The sequence below is a fragment of the Apis mellifera genome, linkage group LG2 (genome assembly GCF_003254395.2).
Source record: "Apis mellifera strain DH4 linkage group LG2, Amel_HAv3.1, whole genome shotgun sequence".
Taxonomy (NCBI): Eukaryota; Metazoa; Arthropoda; class Insecta; order Hymenoptera; family Apidae; genus Apis; species Apis mellifera.
Genome location: NC_037639.1, coordinates 6304534 through 6317067, shown reverse-complemented (window position 1 = coordinate 6317067; position 12534 = coordinate 6304534). Strand labels below are relative to the sequence as shown.

Genomic DNA, 12534 nt, shown 5'->3' with positions numbered 1-12534 from the left:
ATTAAAGTGAAACATATTAAAAAATGTATCAAAATTTACAGATAAAGAACCTTTCTTTTATGATCATTTATGAATTTTGACATAAAGATTAAAAGTATTAGTTTAAAAAACTTAAAAGTGTTGAGTTAGTTTTAAAAATATTGTTAAAATAAATTTTTAACAATCCAATTCTAATAATATTGAATTTTATTCTATTATTTAAAATTGTAAATTATATTATTAATATCTTAATATTGTTATGTTAAAAATATTGAAAAATATTTTTTAATATTTTTAAATGATACATTAAAAATTACAGTACATTTAATAAATCTATAATAGAATTCAAGGGAAGAAAGAATTCATTATAATTTATTAATTAAAATTATCGCTTCATGAATTTATAAATAGTTTTTGAAATGAAATCTTGTGTACACCGAACCCATATTTTTCGGCAATTATTCATCGCGATATGTAGGCATCAATGTGAAATCCAAATTCGTTTGAAAATAGTGCCGATCTTCGTAACGTTTCTATTTTGGCAATTATACAATTGCGTAATATAGAAGCAGTGACAGTTTGACAGAGCAGTTGAAAACAGTTTGAAAAATAGTTTATTATTTCGCATCGACATAAGAGTGTGAGTGTATTCCATTAAAAAAATTTGTTTAATGAATTTTTTTAAAATAAGTTGTATCTACGCTTTATCAATAATGAAAAATTAAAGCTTAGAATAATATTTTATTAGCTATTGATTGATTGATTGATTGATTGATTAATAAGTTAAAATAAATAAATAAGGAAAAATAAAAATTCCCTCACTTTTGAAAATCATAAATACTACTTCAATTTTTTTGGATAATAGTATTTTTATATCTTCATATACATAGGAAACTTAGATTATAGTTTATATAACTATACATACTTATCAATTATCATGCATATATCAAATAAAATATCTATACTCACTTCGTTTTAGAGAGATTTGGGTCGCTGGTCTTTCTCTTCTCTCGTAGCTGTCGCTGCAATGAAAACAGTTACAGTGATACTAAAAGATGCATACTATAGTGAATGCTAAATTAAGTTATCCGACATGAAACCTCGTTTCATTGAAATTTATTTAAAAATAAATTTCGCGAAACTCGACCGATATCTCGCGTGTCTCGAAATTTTAATTCGTTCGTTGAATCATCGGTTTACACGTTACGTTAGAGAAATTTTGGAATAGAAATTTTTAGAATTCTTACCTTGTGATGTATCCGCTCCTTGTAACTTTCAGACCTGTTTATGTTTGACGTCTTTGGCTTACTGGAAATATTTTGCTGCACCCTAAGTAATCGTAATTAATGAAGCGTAAATTAATATCTATAACAGAAATCAGCTAAGCAACTGCGATAAATGAAATGAAAACAACGCGTTAAATATCAAATCCCACTTTGGGGAAAAGATATGACGTTCGTACGTTCATGGAACAATTTTTTTTAATCGATGATAAGCGTGTATTAAATTAAACCAATCTTCTATAGAAATAAATAAAAAAAAATCATACGAAATAATCATCAAGATAAAAAAAATTGCTGTGACAAAACACGGATAAAAAAGAAAATAAGAATTTGATCCAAAAAAAAAAAACTCTTACAAGATGCATATGTTTAAAAGAAAAAAAAGATCGACCAAGTGATTAAAAAAAATATATATATATATATATTCCTCTTAGCGATTTCATGCAAATACGAAAAACATACATTTCTGAAATATCTTCCCGCGAGGAAGGATTGTCCATACTATCGGCGTGATCGGAGACTCCGCTGTAAGCGGAAATGCGTCCTCTTTCGCTACTACTACGCGCGTTTCCGGCTATGACGCCCCCGCGATGTTCTCCTGAAAACACGAAACAAATTAATGCATTCAGTTATTGTTCCAATACATACATTACTCTAAACACTTCATTAATTGCTAGTAAATATTAACATATGGTTAACTTTTATAGGAACAAATGAAAATTAAGATATGATAATTTGATTTATCGAATATAAAGTTAGTATCACGTATATTAATTATATTTCTCTTTTTTCCTGTGTTTTGTATTGTTTAAAATTTTTTCTATATAGTTTTTAAACAGAATATCGATAATTTATTTTACATTACAATTATGGAATATTAAAATACATTTTTAAGGGTTTCAATAAAATTTCGATATAACATTAAAAGAATCGCTTTCAATGTGAATTTATTATTATTCCATTTTTGCTGAAGAAACGAAAAATTCTAACGAAATTAGAGAAAAAAATTACCGTAATAAAATCTTTGACACAGTGCAGTTAAATTATTTTGATTCGCACGAATGCTTTACAAAAAGGCCATCACAGGTGTGTTACAAGCGAACCTATCGATTTTCGATATTATACTTTTGCTTACTTTCCCTCCTTGGTCAGAATGTTCTTTAGAAATGCATGAAATTTATAAAGAGTGGTTTGGAAAATGTAAACGAATTCCAACAAATATACGAACGACGTGTTACCGATATACTTCAATCTTAAAATAAAAGGTAGAATTCCACGTTAAAAATAATGAAAAAATATTTTCAAAAAGGATTGAAAAACAAGTTATAACTTTTACAAACAGAGAAACGAAACTTCTAATGATATAAAAATATTGAAATTTGACACAAAAAAAATGATAAAAATTTGCTGCTAATATTAATTACTAAATCTTAATGCTAGAAATAACTATGATATTTTTTTCTATTTCTGTTGGAAGTTGTAAAATTATATATAATTATGAAAATTAAACAAGAACATTCTTCTTCGCCTTAGTCATAAATAATAAAATAATTATAATTACAAGATATATTTAATACAAATGTATAAATTTTATTTAAAAATCACACGTAATAATATGAAAGAGCTAGCTTATCTCAATGATAATGGAAATGAAACGAATATTTCGATTTAACTATTTGAGCGGGCATCGAATTAACACGGGCCACGATGTCTGGCATTTCTCCAAGTATCCAGTCTTATGTGGAGGCTTATCAGGTAAGGAATGCGGCTCAGGGTAAAAGCAGATCATGAGAGTGTATGCAGAGAGGGTAGTAACATTTTAATCTCGAGCTAAGCAAATATACAAATCAAAATCGATTTATTACGTCAAAAATAGGTCGTAAATCTATCAAAGGAATTATATTTTTGCGTTCTCTAACAACGAAAAAATAAATTAAATTGACAAAAATTAATATTTTTACGGCTAATATATATTCTATGTTCATCCATGATTGTCAGTTTGAAATTGATCGAAGAAAATTTCGCGACCATTCGGTTGCGCGAAGAAAAATAACCGATTATTCGATAATAAGTAAATTGTTTTGCCAACAGCTGTAGGGGCTAAAAGGCTATCACTTGCTAAATTAACATCCGACAATATAAATTCAGCCGATTACTGTCACATTTTTTTTTTTTTTTTTTTTATCAATCTTTCTCAAATCAACGAGAAGGGACGAATTTAATATGGATACCGATACTAATATCGTGAATTAATCGCGGTTGTTGATCGAGCAAAATTTAAAAATTCGATCAACAGAGCAGATAAATTGGAGCGAAACTGTCAATGATATCATCAAAGGCCACGAATGTCAGCATTTCACTAACTGGGGGAAAACTTAAATGGCTGAATAAATATCCAATGAAGGTTCGTAACACCTAAAAATACCATCGTAAAAAAGTTGGTGCTCTTGAACCCCGTAAGCAGACAGATAGTTATAGATCAGCAGGGGTAGGTATGCTGAGGGGATGCAACGAAGGAAAAGCCTAAAGTCTCGAGTATTTTTAGATAGGGCGATGTAGGCGCGTGTCGCAGAGGCCGGAAACCGTTTTGTGGGCCCCTCCTTCCCGTTTTCTTCTTCGTTGTCGTTGTCGTTGCCGTCTGCGCTCGTGCCGCGCGAGATCTATCTTATTTTCCTTCCTTTCATTCCAACGCATACTTGGCATATAGTTACAGCAACGACAACCATCATTCGTCAAATAAAGTTACCTAGCCAGAAAAGAAATCGCCCGGCGATTGAATTATATATTGGAAAAACTTTTTCGATACAATCCTTCTCTTCGTATTTTTCTGTGGTACTTTAAAAAATCTTATCTTAATATGTTAGAAAGAAAAAGAAAAAGAAAGAGAAAGAGAGAGAGAGAAAGGATTTTATCTTGTACATTTAATATTACATATATATTTGTTATTTATTATTAATATCATATATATATTTTATTATCACTATATTGTATGAATACCAATAAGTGGAAAAAGAGAATTTAAAATTTAAAATATATTTTCATAATGCAAAAGATCCATTCCTAGAAACATGACGAAACACAATTTATTAATTCATCATGTATAGACACGTGCGATTTCCAATATATTCTGATCTAATTTTGTCTAGACATGTACTATTTGTATAGTCGCAAGATTCTGTTTATGAAATATCTGATGGATGAATACCAACGATGCAAAGAGAATAATCATTAATAAACTATACGAAAAGACACTATATAACTGTATAGATATAAAGAAAATTTATGAACATATCTGGAAAAATATAACAGTAGCAACAAAAAATTTCCATTGGCTTGTCAAATCTTCATAGATTTTTTTTCTGTCATTCTATCGAAACTTTCCTTCATACAGAAGAAACATCTGAAGAAAGTTCGAAACTTTTGACGTTACTAATAAAAATTCGATCAATCAGTTTACCAATGTCCTATCAGTCGAAACTTTTAAAATGTATTTGATTTTAAAGAATTTTAAAAATTGACACATAATTTAACAAACTTTATCTTTTTTAAAAATATGATTACTCAAATTTGTAATAGACATAAGATCTAATGAAACTTGATTTCGAAATTATATTTTTAATCTTTCAAATCAATCCTATATTTTTAATTACGATTAACAGTACGAAATGAATAATATTATCTGTATCATTTCGTTTATTAAATGAGTAGAAATGAGAGAATTGTTAAAAACAAACCTGTCTCTTTTTCTACGCCACTAACTTCCTTCGTACCGGTATTTTCAGACTTGCTCGAAACATCAATCTCATCATAGAATGCACTGTCGTTCAAGTTTTCACAACACGTCGATACATTGAGACGATCTAAACCGACTATCAAAGCTGTCTCTATGATGTCGTTTGATTCGCGTGTCTTTCTCACAGCGGCAAAAGTCTCCCAAACTTTGACGGCGGCTTTACTCATGTGTGGCACACAAGTTCTCTGTTTGATCGTCTTCAGTTTCGTTTTCTTCGCAACTTTATCCTTGCTGACTTTCTCGAGCACCACGGTTGAACCTAATCCGATAGATACATTTTTTTTTCTACCGTTTCTCGCGATCGAACATTTATTAATCCACTTGAAATTCGAAGAATCTTTATTCGCATTTAATAAAAAAAAAAAATCAAATAAAATTTAATTCAATTTATTTTATTCTAAAAATCTCTCATAATTTAATTAAATATTTTTCTATCGTTTCATTTTTACGAATCATAAAATAAAGCAATAAGCTTCTTTTACGATTGGATTAAATTATTCAAACCTGAAGAATTTTCCATTCTAAAATTAATTTATCTTTATCTTTTATCTCCGCAAACAATTAATACATAAGAATACACAAACTTATATACAAATTTCTTAAACATAATTGGCTGTTTCAACTATCTTCATATTTCTCCATAAACGTTGCGATAACGCGATATCAAGACGACGATAACGAATATTCGGTGAAAACTATTTAACCATTAGTATCACGTAATTGCCCAAAAAATAAAAAAAATAAAAAAAAATCATTTTGAAATAAAACTCGTCTACAGGAGCTTCTTCGATCCAAGCAGATTATTAGATATTCACGCGATCTTTACCGTCACCCTTCAGCTTCCGATTGAATCTGTTCCTGCATCTCTCCGAGGAAAGCCTGAAGCTAGCAAACCCGGAGATCAGGGGTGAGGGGTTAGTGGTCGTTGGGTAAGGGTTGCAGTCTGGTTCCCCCTCCAAGGGATCACGCAACTGTTGCACCTCGACCATGTGCACACCTCGATGCTCCACTACCGAGAAAATGATAATCGACACGGTGTTTCTATATTCTTCTCGCGGCAACAACCGAGCTGACACTAATTTCCCTCGAACTCGCGCTCGCTTCTTTTCCGCGGAGACTGCTGTTGGTTTCCGGTTAAAACCCCACCAGAACGATCCCCCGCTCGTTTCACAACCACGTTCAACCGCGTATTCGTGTATTCACAAATGTACGCGGTGTGCGTGTGATTCTGATTTTCGAAGGCCCTCCGATTTAACCCTCGGGGAAGGACGATCTTCGCGTTCAAGATATTGATGTACTTAAAGTCATTCTTAAAGGGTAGCTCTCCCCTTACAACACGAGAAGGTGTTACTTGTTAGATTCTTGATTTCTTCTGTTTGTTCTGTATTGACTCAATGGCTGTAGAAATTCTGACGAGGAGAATAATTATCGAGGAATCCTTGCTGGTTTTGTTAAATCTCTTTTTCCAAACGTTTTAATATGTATGCTCGTTAATTTTATGAATGGAAATTTTTATAAAATTCGCGTGTTTAATGAAAAAATAGATCTCGCTAACAATATTATATATGTAAAAAGTTTCTGAAGTATTAAAAAATTTTAAAGTATATTATAAAATTTCTAAAAATTAAAGTTAGATAATGAAGTTATGAAAAAAAGTGAATGTCAATAATGTAACTTGATTAATTTTTATGCACAAGTAAGAAATTTTATATTAAAAAATAGTGAAATTATATTATATATAGGTATTTAAATTATATTTAATGTGAATATGGTAACAAATTATTAATACACCCTGTGAATATGAATCTATATAAAATATCTATATAAGTGAGATTCCAAGTTTATTTCGTGATTTCCTCTCCTCTATTCTTCCTTCCTTCCTCTTCTCTTTTATAAATTCATTAGCATACAGCCAACACACTCGTTTTGCGAAACTTCCTTATCGAAGAACGCGATTATTGTAACAATAGTACATGATAAAAACCACCTACACTCTGCTTCAAGCACATAAACTATCGATTATGTATTTCAACATTGACACTGTTCCTTTTAATCTTTCAATTTAAACAATGAAATAAATATTGAAGAACACGAAAATATCCTTTATTAATATTTATAATTTCGAATAATTTAATTACTACTTGCAATGAAATTTGTAATGCATGTATCCACTACAAATTGAAATGAAATTCTCAATATTTTTGTAACGAATTGATATATTTTTTAAAAACACGCATATTTTCACGAATAAAGTCTTATCAAATTAGCATACTAATAACTTGAAAGATTGAAAAGAGGATGTCGATAAAGAATCACTGAAAACCGTGACAGCAACTTTTCTTCAATATTTTAAATTTTAATTTTTACTTTATTTTAAAATATATACACTTTCTTCACAACTGATAATTGCTTTGATTTATTTATTTTTTTTTATTAAAAAAAGATGAGATTTACTATTGATTTAAAACAAATATTAAATGCTTCCAACAAGACAAACAATTGTAACAATGGCTGACAAGAGACCTACGTTCATCAAAGAACGCCTCGATCGAAATGAAGACAGTAAACTTTGAGATAACGGATAACGAAAAAAAGAAAAAAATATACGACTGTACTTACGTAGTTATACAAGCATGCGTAATTGCGACAAAGTACAATGTAATAAAAAAACATTGCAAATGGATATGAATATTGTCGCATCAAGAAAACACATATTTAACAAGAAATTGAATATGTATTCTCATATATTATATACTATATATTATATACATATATAAGAGAAAATTGATTTCAGACTAATGAAATTTCAATAAATGAATAATTTAAGTTTTTTTAATATTGTAATTAAATTATTTTTGATAATTAATTTCTATTTGATTAAATTTTTGAGATAATGCATAATTTTAATATAAATAGTAAATTATAAATTTTAGTATAATAATAAATATTTACAATTTAAAATTATGATACATCATGCATAAAATTAGTAAATTTTGTTTTGAAAAATATATTACAATTAATGAATTAATAAATTATGTATAACAAATAAATTAATATGGATTAATATCCTATATATTATGGATATCCTATTATATGGATTTATCCTATATAAAAAAAAATTGTTTATTACTTTCCATAAATTAATAAATTATAAAATTATCAATACTTTTATTTAAAAAGTAAAAATTTTAAAATAACTTTACAATATATTTAAAAACAAAATAATAATATAAATTTAATACTATGAGATATAAAATATTAAAATTATTAATATTAAAATTTTTGTGAATTTGACTTTAAAATTATGAAATTATAATGTATTAAAATATGAAACATAAGACTATTTATATTTTATATACGACACAAATTATTTAATAAAAATTACTTAAATAATAAATAATAATTTTAATATAATAATATATTATTATAGTTAAAATTATCATATGTTAATTATATGATATATAAAATAAAAAAATGGATAAAATATTTTATTTAAAAATATTATTTCTAATGTTATTTGATTTAATAATTTAAAAATAAATAACTTACCATTTTCGCCATCTGTCAATGCACCAGTGTCTTCTTCACTTCTTTTAATTTTATCAACTGTAACATTAAATATTAAGAAAATAAATTATATAAGAAAAATATGTTTATAAATTTCATTTATAATATTCATATATATATATATAATATTTATTTATAATATATGTATATATAAAAAGAAAAAAAAAAAATATTTCTAAGATGATAGTGTTCTTAAATTTTTTTTATAATTCACAGATCTTGGAATATCACGAAGTTTTTATATATACAAATGAAAAAAAATGTAATATTCATCACTTTATATATATAATATTTATATATATATAAAACATATTTTTTTTTCTTCAAATTTAAAAACTATTAACGATCAATTTAAATATTTATATTCAATATTATAAATTTAAATTTTTAAAAATTAACAATAATAAAAAATTATTTAGAAGTTCGTGATAAAAAATATTTTAAGCTATTTTAATTAATTAATTATATTACATATAGAATATATTATATCTGAATTACTCACCATGAAGCATGTGATTTTGAGAATGGTGATGATGATGTGATGATGGTGGTTTTCTTTCAGGTCTGATACGTTCCATCAATTTGCTTATACGATCATTACCTCTTTCTTTTCTAACCAATGGTCCTGGACAATTTTCTTCTACTACACGAACACATTGACGATGAACACTTAAAGAACAATCTGTAATAGAAAGAAATTTTGTAAATTCTATTCATGCCTGTAATATATATATTAAATTTATATTTTTTAATTTATGAATATATAATTTTACCTACCACTACATAAATATCCTTGAGGTCCAATTCCACCAATGATAAGTTGACAATGATTACAATAGGTAATAGTGAAATATTGATGAGCTACAAAATGATGACCTCTGATTGATATTTTTCTGGTTTTTCCCGTAAGTAAACGCGCTTTGAGATTTGACTTATCTTTTGCGACAAAAGTAGGTACTCGGTCAAGAGATAGTGGTCGGACTTGGAAAATTTTTGTTAGTATTGTTGCCAGACCAGCTGCTGTTGTAAATTGTCGCAAATCTACATGTTCTTTTTCGATATCTTCTCTGAAACATTATTTAAAAAAAGTAAGTAACATTAAATGAAACTAATATTATGAAATACTAAAAATAATAAATAAAGTTCTTTATAAATAAACTTACAAATAAGGCTCCATTTTAGGTAAGAGGTATGTTTCTATAATTTTTGTTTCTCGTGTCTTATCAGATGCACTTTCATCCAATTGAGCATCACTTGGACCAAATAATGTACCTAATCCAGCAGTTCTCTTTTGTTGAAAATCTGTTAGTTGCTCATTTAATTCTTCTTTTGCACGTGTACGTGCTTTCCAAAAAATCTAACAAAAATATAATATTTTATATACGTATATATATATTATATTAAATAAATATCATGTACGGAATACATACTTTTCGTAGAATTTCTTCCTTATCAGATTCTTTCAAAAGAACATCATCTATTTCATGTGCTACATTTTCGTCTACATTATGCAGACGAAGAGGCTATATAAAAAATAATTTCGAATTAAATATATATTGCTCGTATAAAAAAAAAATATATATATATATGTATTATATTTTTATTAAATTACTTACTGCACCAGGTACTAAAAAACTAGAATGAATTTCATATGCCCATTTCCTCATTTCTTTTGCATTACCTTCTTTATACAGATCCGTTACTAAATAGAACAACTAAAATAATATAAACCATTTTAAGTAAATTTATATGATGAAAATAAATATTTATAAAAATTCTTAATATATGTATGCAATATTTACCAGACTGGAGGGATCACTATTTGATAAAACATAATTAATAAATACAGCAAGATGTGCATGATGTCCCCATAATCGGGATAAAGATTTGAATGGGCCATGATCTTCTAATTGCCCCTAAAATGCCAATTAATTATAATAAAGTAATCATATAAATTACTATACTTGAAAGTAAAAAGAAATATATATGAATATATAAATAAGAAATATATGAATATAAAACTCACAACTTCTTGATCACTCATATCATCATCTTCCATTGACATGATTGGCTGTTGTAATGTTGGCAACCCAGGAATACTTTCATTTAATATCGTCTAAAACAGGAAAATATATAAATAACTAATATAGATTATTTAAATATGTCATCTATGATAAAAATCTTACATCATTGATAGTAGAGCCAGAAGTATCATTTCCTGGACTAGCAATTGGATATGGTGGAGGTGGAGTTCCTGGAGGAGTGATATGAGGTAATTCATCTATGTCAATATCACTATGCCTTACATGCCTTGGAGGAGAAAGATCATTCATTGATTCTGATGCTATTAAACGTCTACTAGCTTCTGATGGAGAAATAGTTGTGGTTCCTAATTGTTCTGGACTGGATTTTGTTCGTTGGTGCTTATTAAGTGAATTTGAGGAACCCAAATTTGCACCCTGTGAAAGCTATAAGAAAATCAAATATATATTTATTAAATAATAGATGAAATTTTATTAACAGCAATAAATATAAAAATGGAATAAGTATTTAATTCATTGTGCAAGAATATAATAAAATATACTACATAGATTTCATTACATAATTAATTTTACATATATAATATATAATATAATTTTACATATAAGAATTGCTAAAAATACTGCAATCACAATAATTTAAATAAAACATATGCTTATTAAATAACATTATTAAACAAATATTTAAAGATACATACTACATGAACATACATTTTTATAAAATCACATAAACTATAATATTCAATACATATCACAAACATATTTAAAAAACATTATTTAATGAATTACTTAAAATTATTCTAGCAACGCTTCGGTAAATAAGCACAGCTTCTGAAATATAACGTTTATCATGAATTTTTGGTATATACACATAAAATAAAAATACTTGCAAATGAAGCAAAACAAAGTATTAACGTAACATACATATAATATTTATTTATCATATATTATAATTATCATTAAATATATTAAATGAAATAAGAAATTTGATGAAATTGATAGAATATCTTTAAATGTATAAGAATATAAAAAAAATAATTGTTCAATAAATGAATAAGAGTTATTTGTATAGAAGTATACATTTCGCGACTATGTGATACTTCCATTTTACCATGCATTTATATAAATTATTTATTTAATGACTTAGCGATTAGACTACTTACAGAGTTAGGTATGCCATGACTGGTGGTTGAGGGCGTTAAATGAGTCAACAGTTGACGCTCCAGCTCCAACTGGGCTACGTGGTGCGTATTTGTAGTAGGCGGAGGTCTGGGAGGCAATGGTGGCGGAGACAGGCTTTGCATGGACAAGGATTTACGAGATGGTAGAGGCGGTGGTACATCACCACTGCAACTACTCAAGGGTGAATAATAACCCGGGGAACACGAGGTGTTTGTTACCAACGAGCAAAGCTGTAAGACACAACAAAAGCTGGTTAGATAAAGTTAGCAAAAGCTTAAATACATCCCTATATGACTGCATTTGAAAATTTCAATCATAATGCAAGCACATATTATATGAAAATTGTATTCGTACAATTTAAAAAAATACACATAACTTACAGAAGCAGAATATAGGTTTTTTCATTTTTTTTTATTTAACTATATTTTTTATACTGTGAACAATTAATGCAGATCAAAAGTTATTGAATTAATTAATAATCAATTAAAAAACTTATATTCATACTTGTATCATTATGCTTTCTATTCATAAAAATAAACATTTCAATAATATCATGCTGAGCAACTATTAAATACACTGAACAGCATAAATTGTAATTATCGAACACTGACATAAAAGCAAGGCACAATAAAATATATAGGGATATAAATGTTAATAAATATAGCATTAAAACTAATTCAAATATTCATGA

At 27.4% G+C, this 12534-nt stretch overlaps 1 protein-coding gene across 7 annotated transcripts in view; it reads right to left on the bottom strand.

The window, feature by feature from the left end:
• The window catches only part of LOC410127 (rho guanine nucleotide exchange factor 11), a 36304-nt gene that overhangs the window by 11978 nt on the left and 11792 nt on the right, over positions 1-12534 (bottom strand). For 5 of the 7 annotated variants that reach the window (XR_409009.3, XM_393610.7, XM_006561119.3 and 2 more), the window contains 13 exons: positions 11825-12073; positions 10809-11090; positions 10649-10738; positions 10425-10538; positions 10239-10337; positions 10053-10145; positions 9786-9979; positions 9400-9689; positions 9125-9304; positions 8605-8661; positions 1725-1860; positions 1227-1308; positions 949-1001 (listed from right to left, as the gene is read on the bottom strand). Coding sequence is in view for 6 of the 7 variants with exons in the window: in XM_393610.7 (XP_393610.4) it covers positions 949-1001; positions 1227-1308; positions 1725-1860; positions 8605-8661; positions 9125-9304; positions 9400-9689; positions 9786-9979; positions 10053-10145; positions 10239-10337; positions 10425-10538; positions 10649-10738; positions 10809-11090; positions 11825-12073 (1919 nt within the window). In the remaining variant the exon portion in view is untranslated. The remainder of the gene's footprint in view (positions 1-948; positions 1002-1226; positions 1309-1724; positions 1861-8604; positions 8662-9124; positions 9305-9399; positions 9690-9785; positions 9980-10052; positions 10146-10238; positions 10338-10424; positions 10539-10648; positions 10739-10808; positions 11091-11824; positions 12074-12534) is intronic. The other 2 variants (XM_006561121.3, XM_016910694.2) reach the window with 1 other exon arrangement.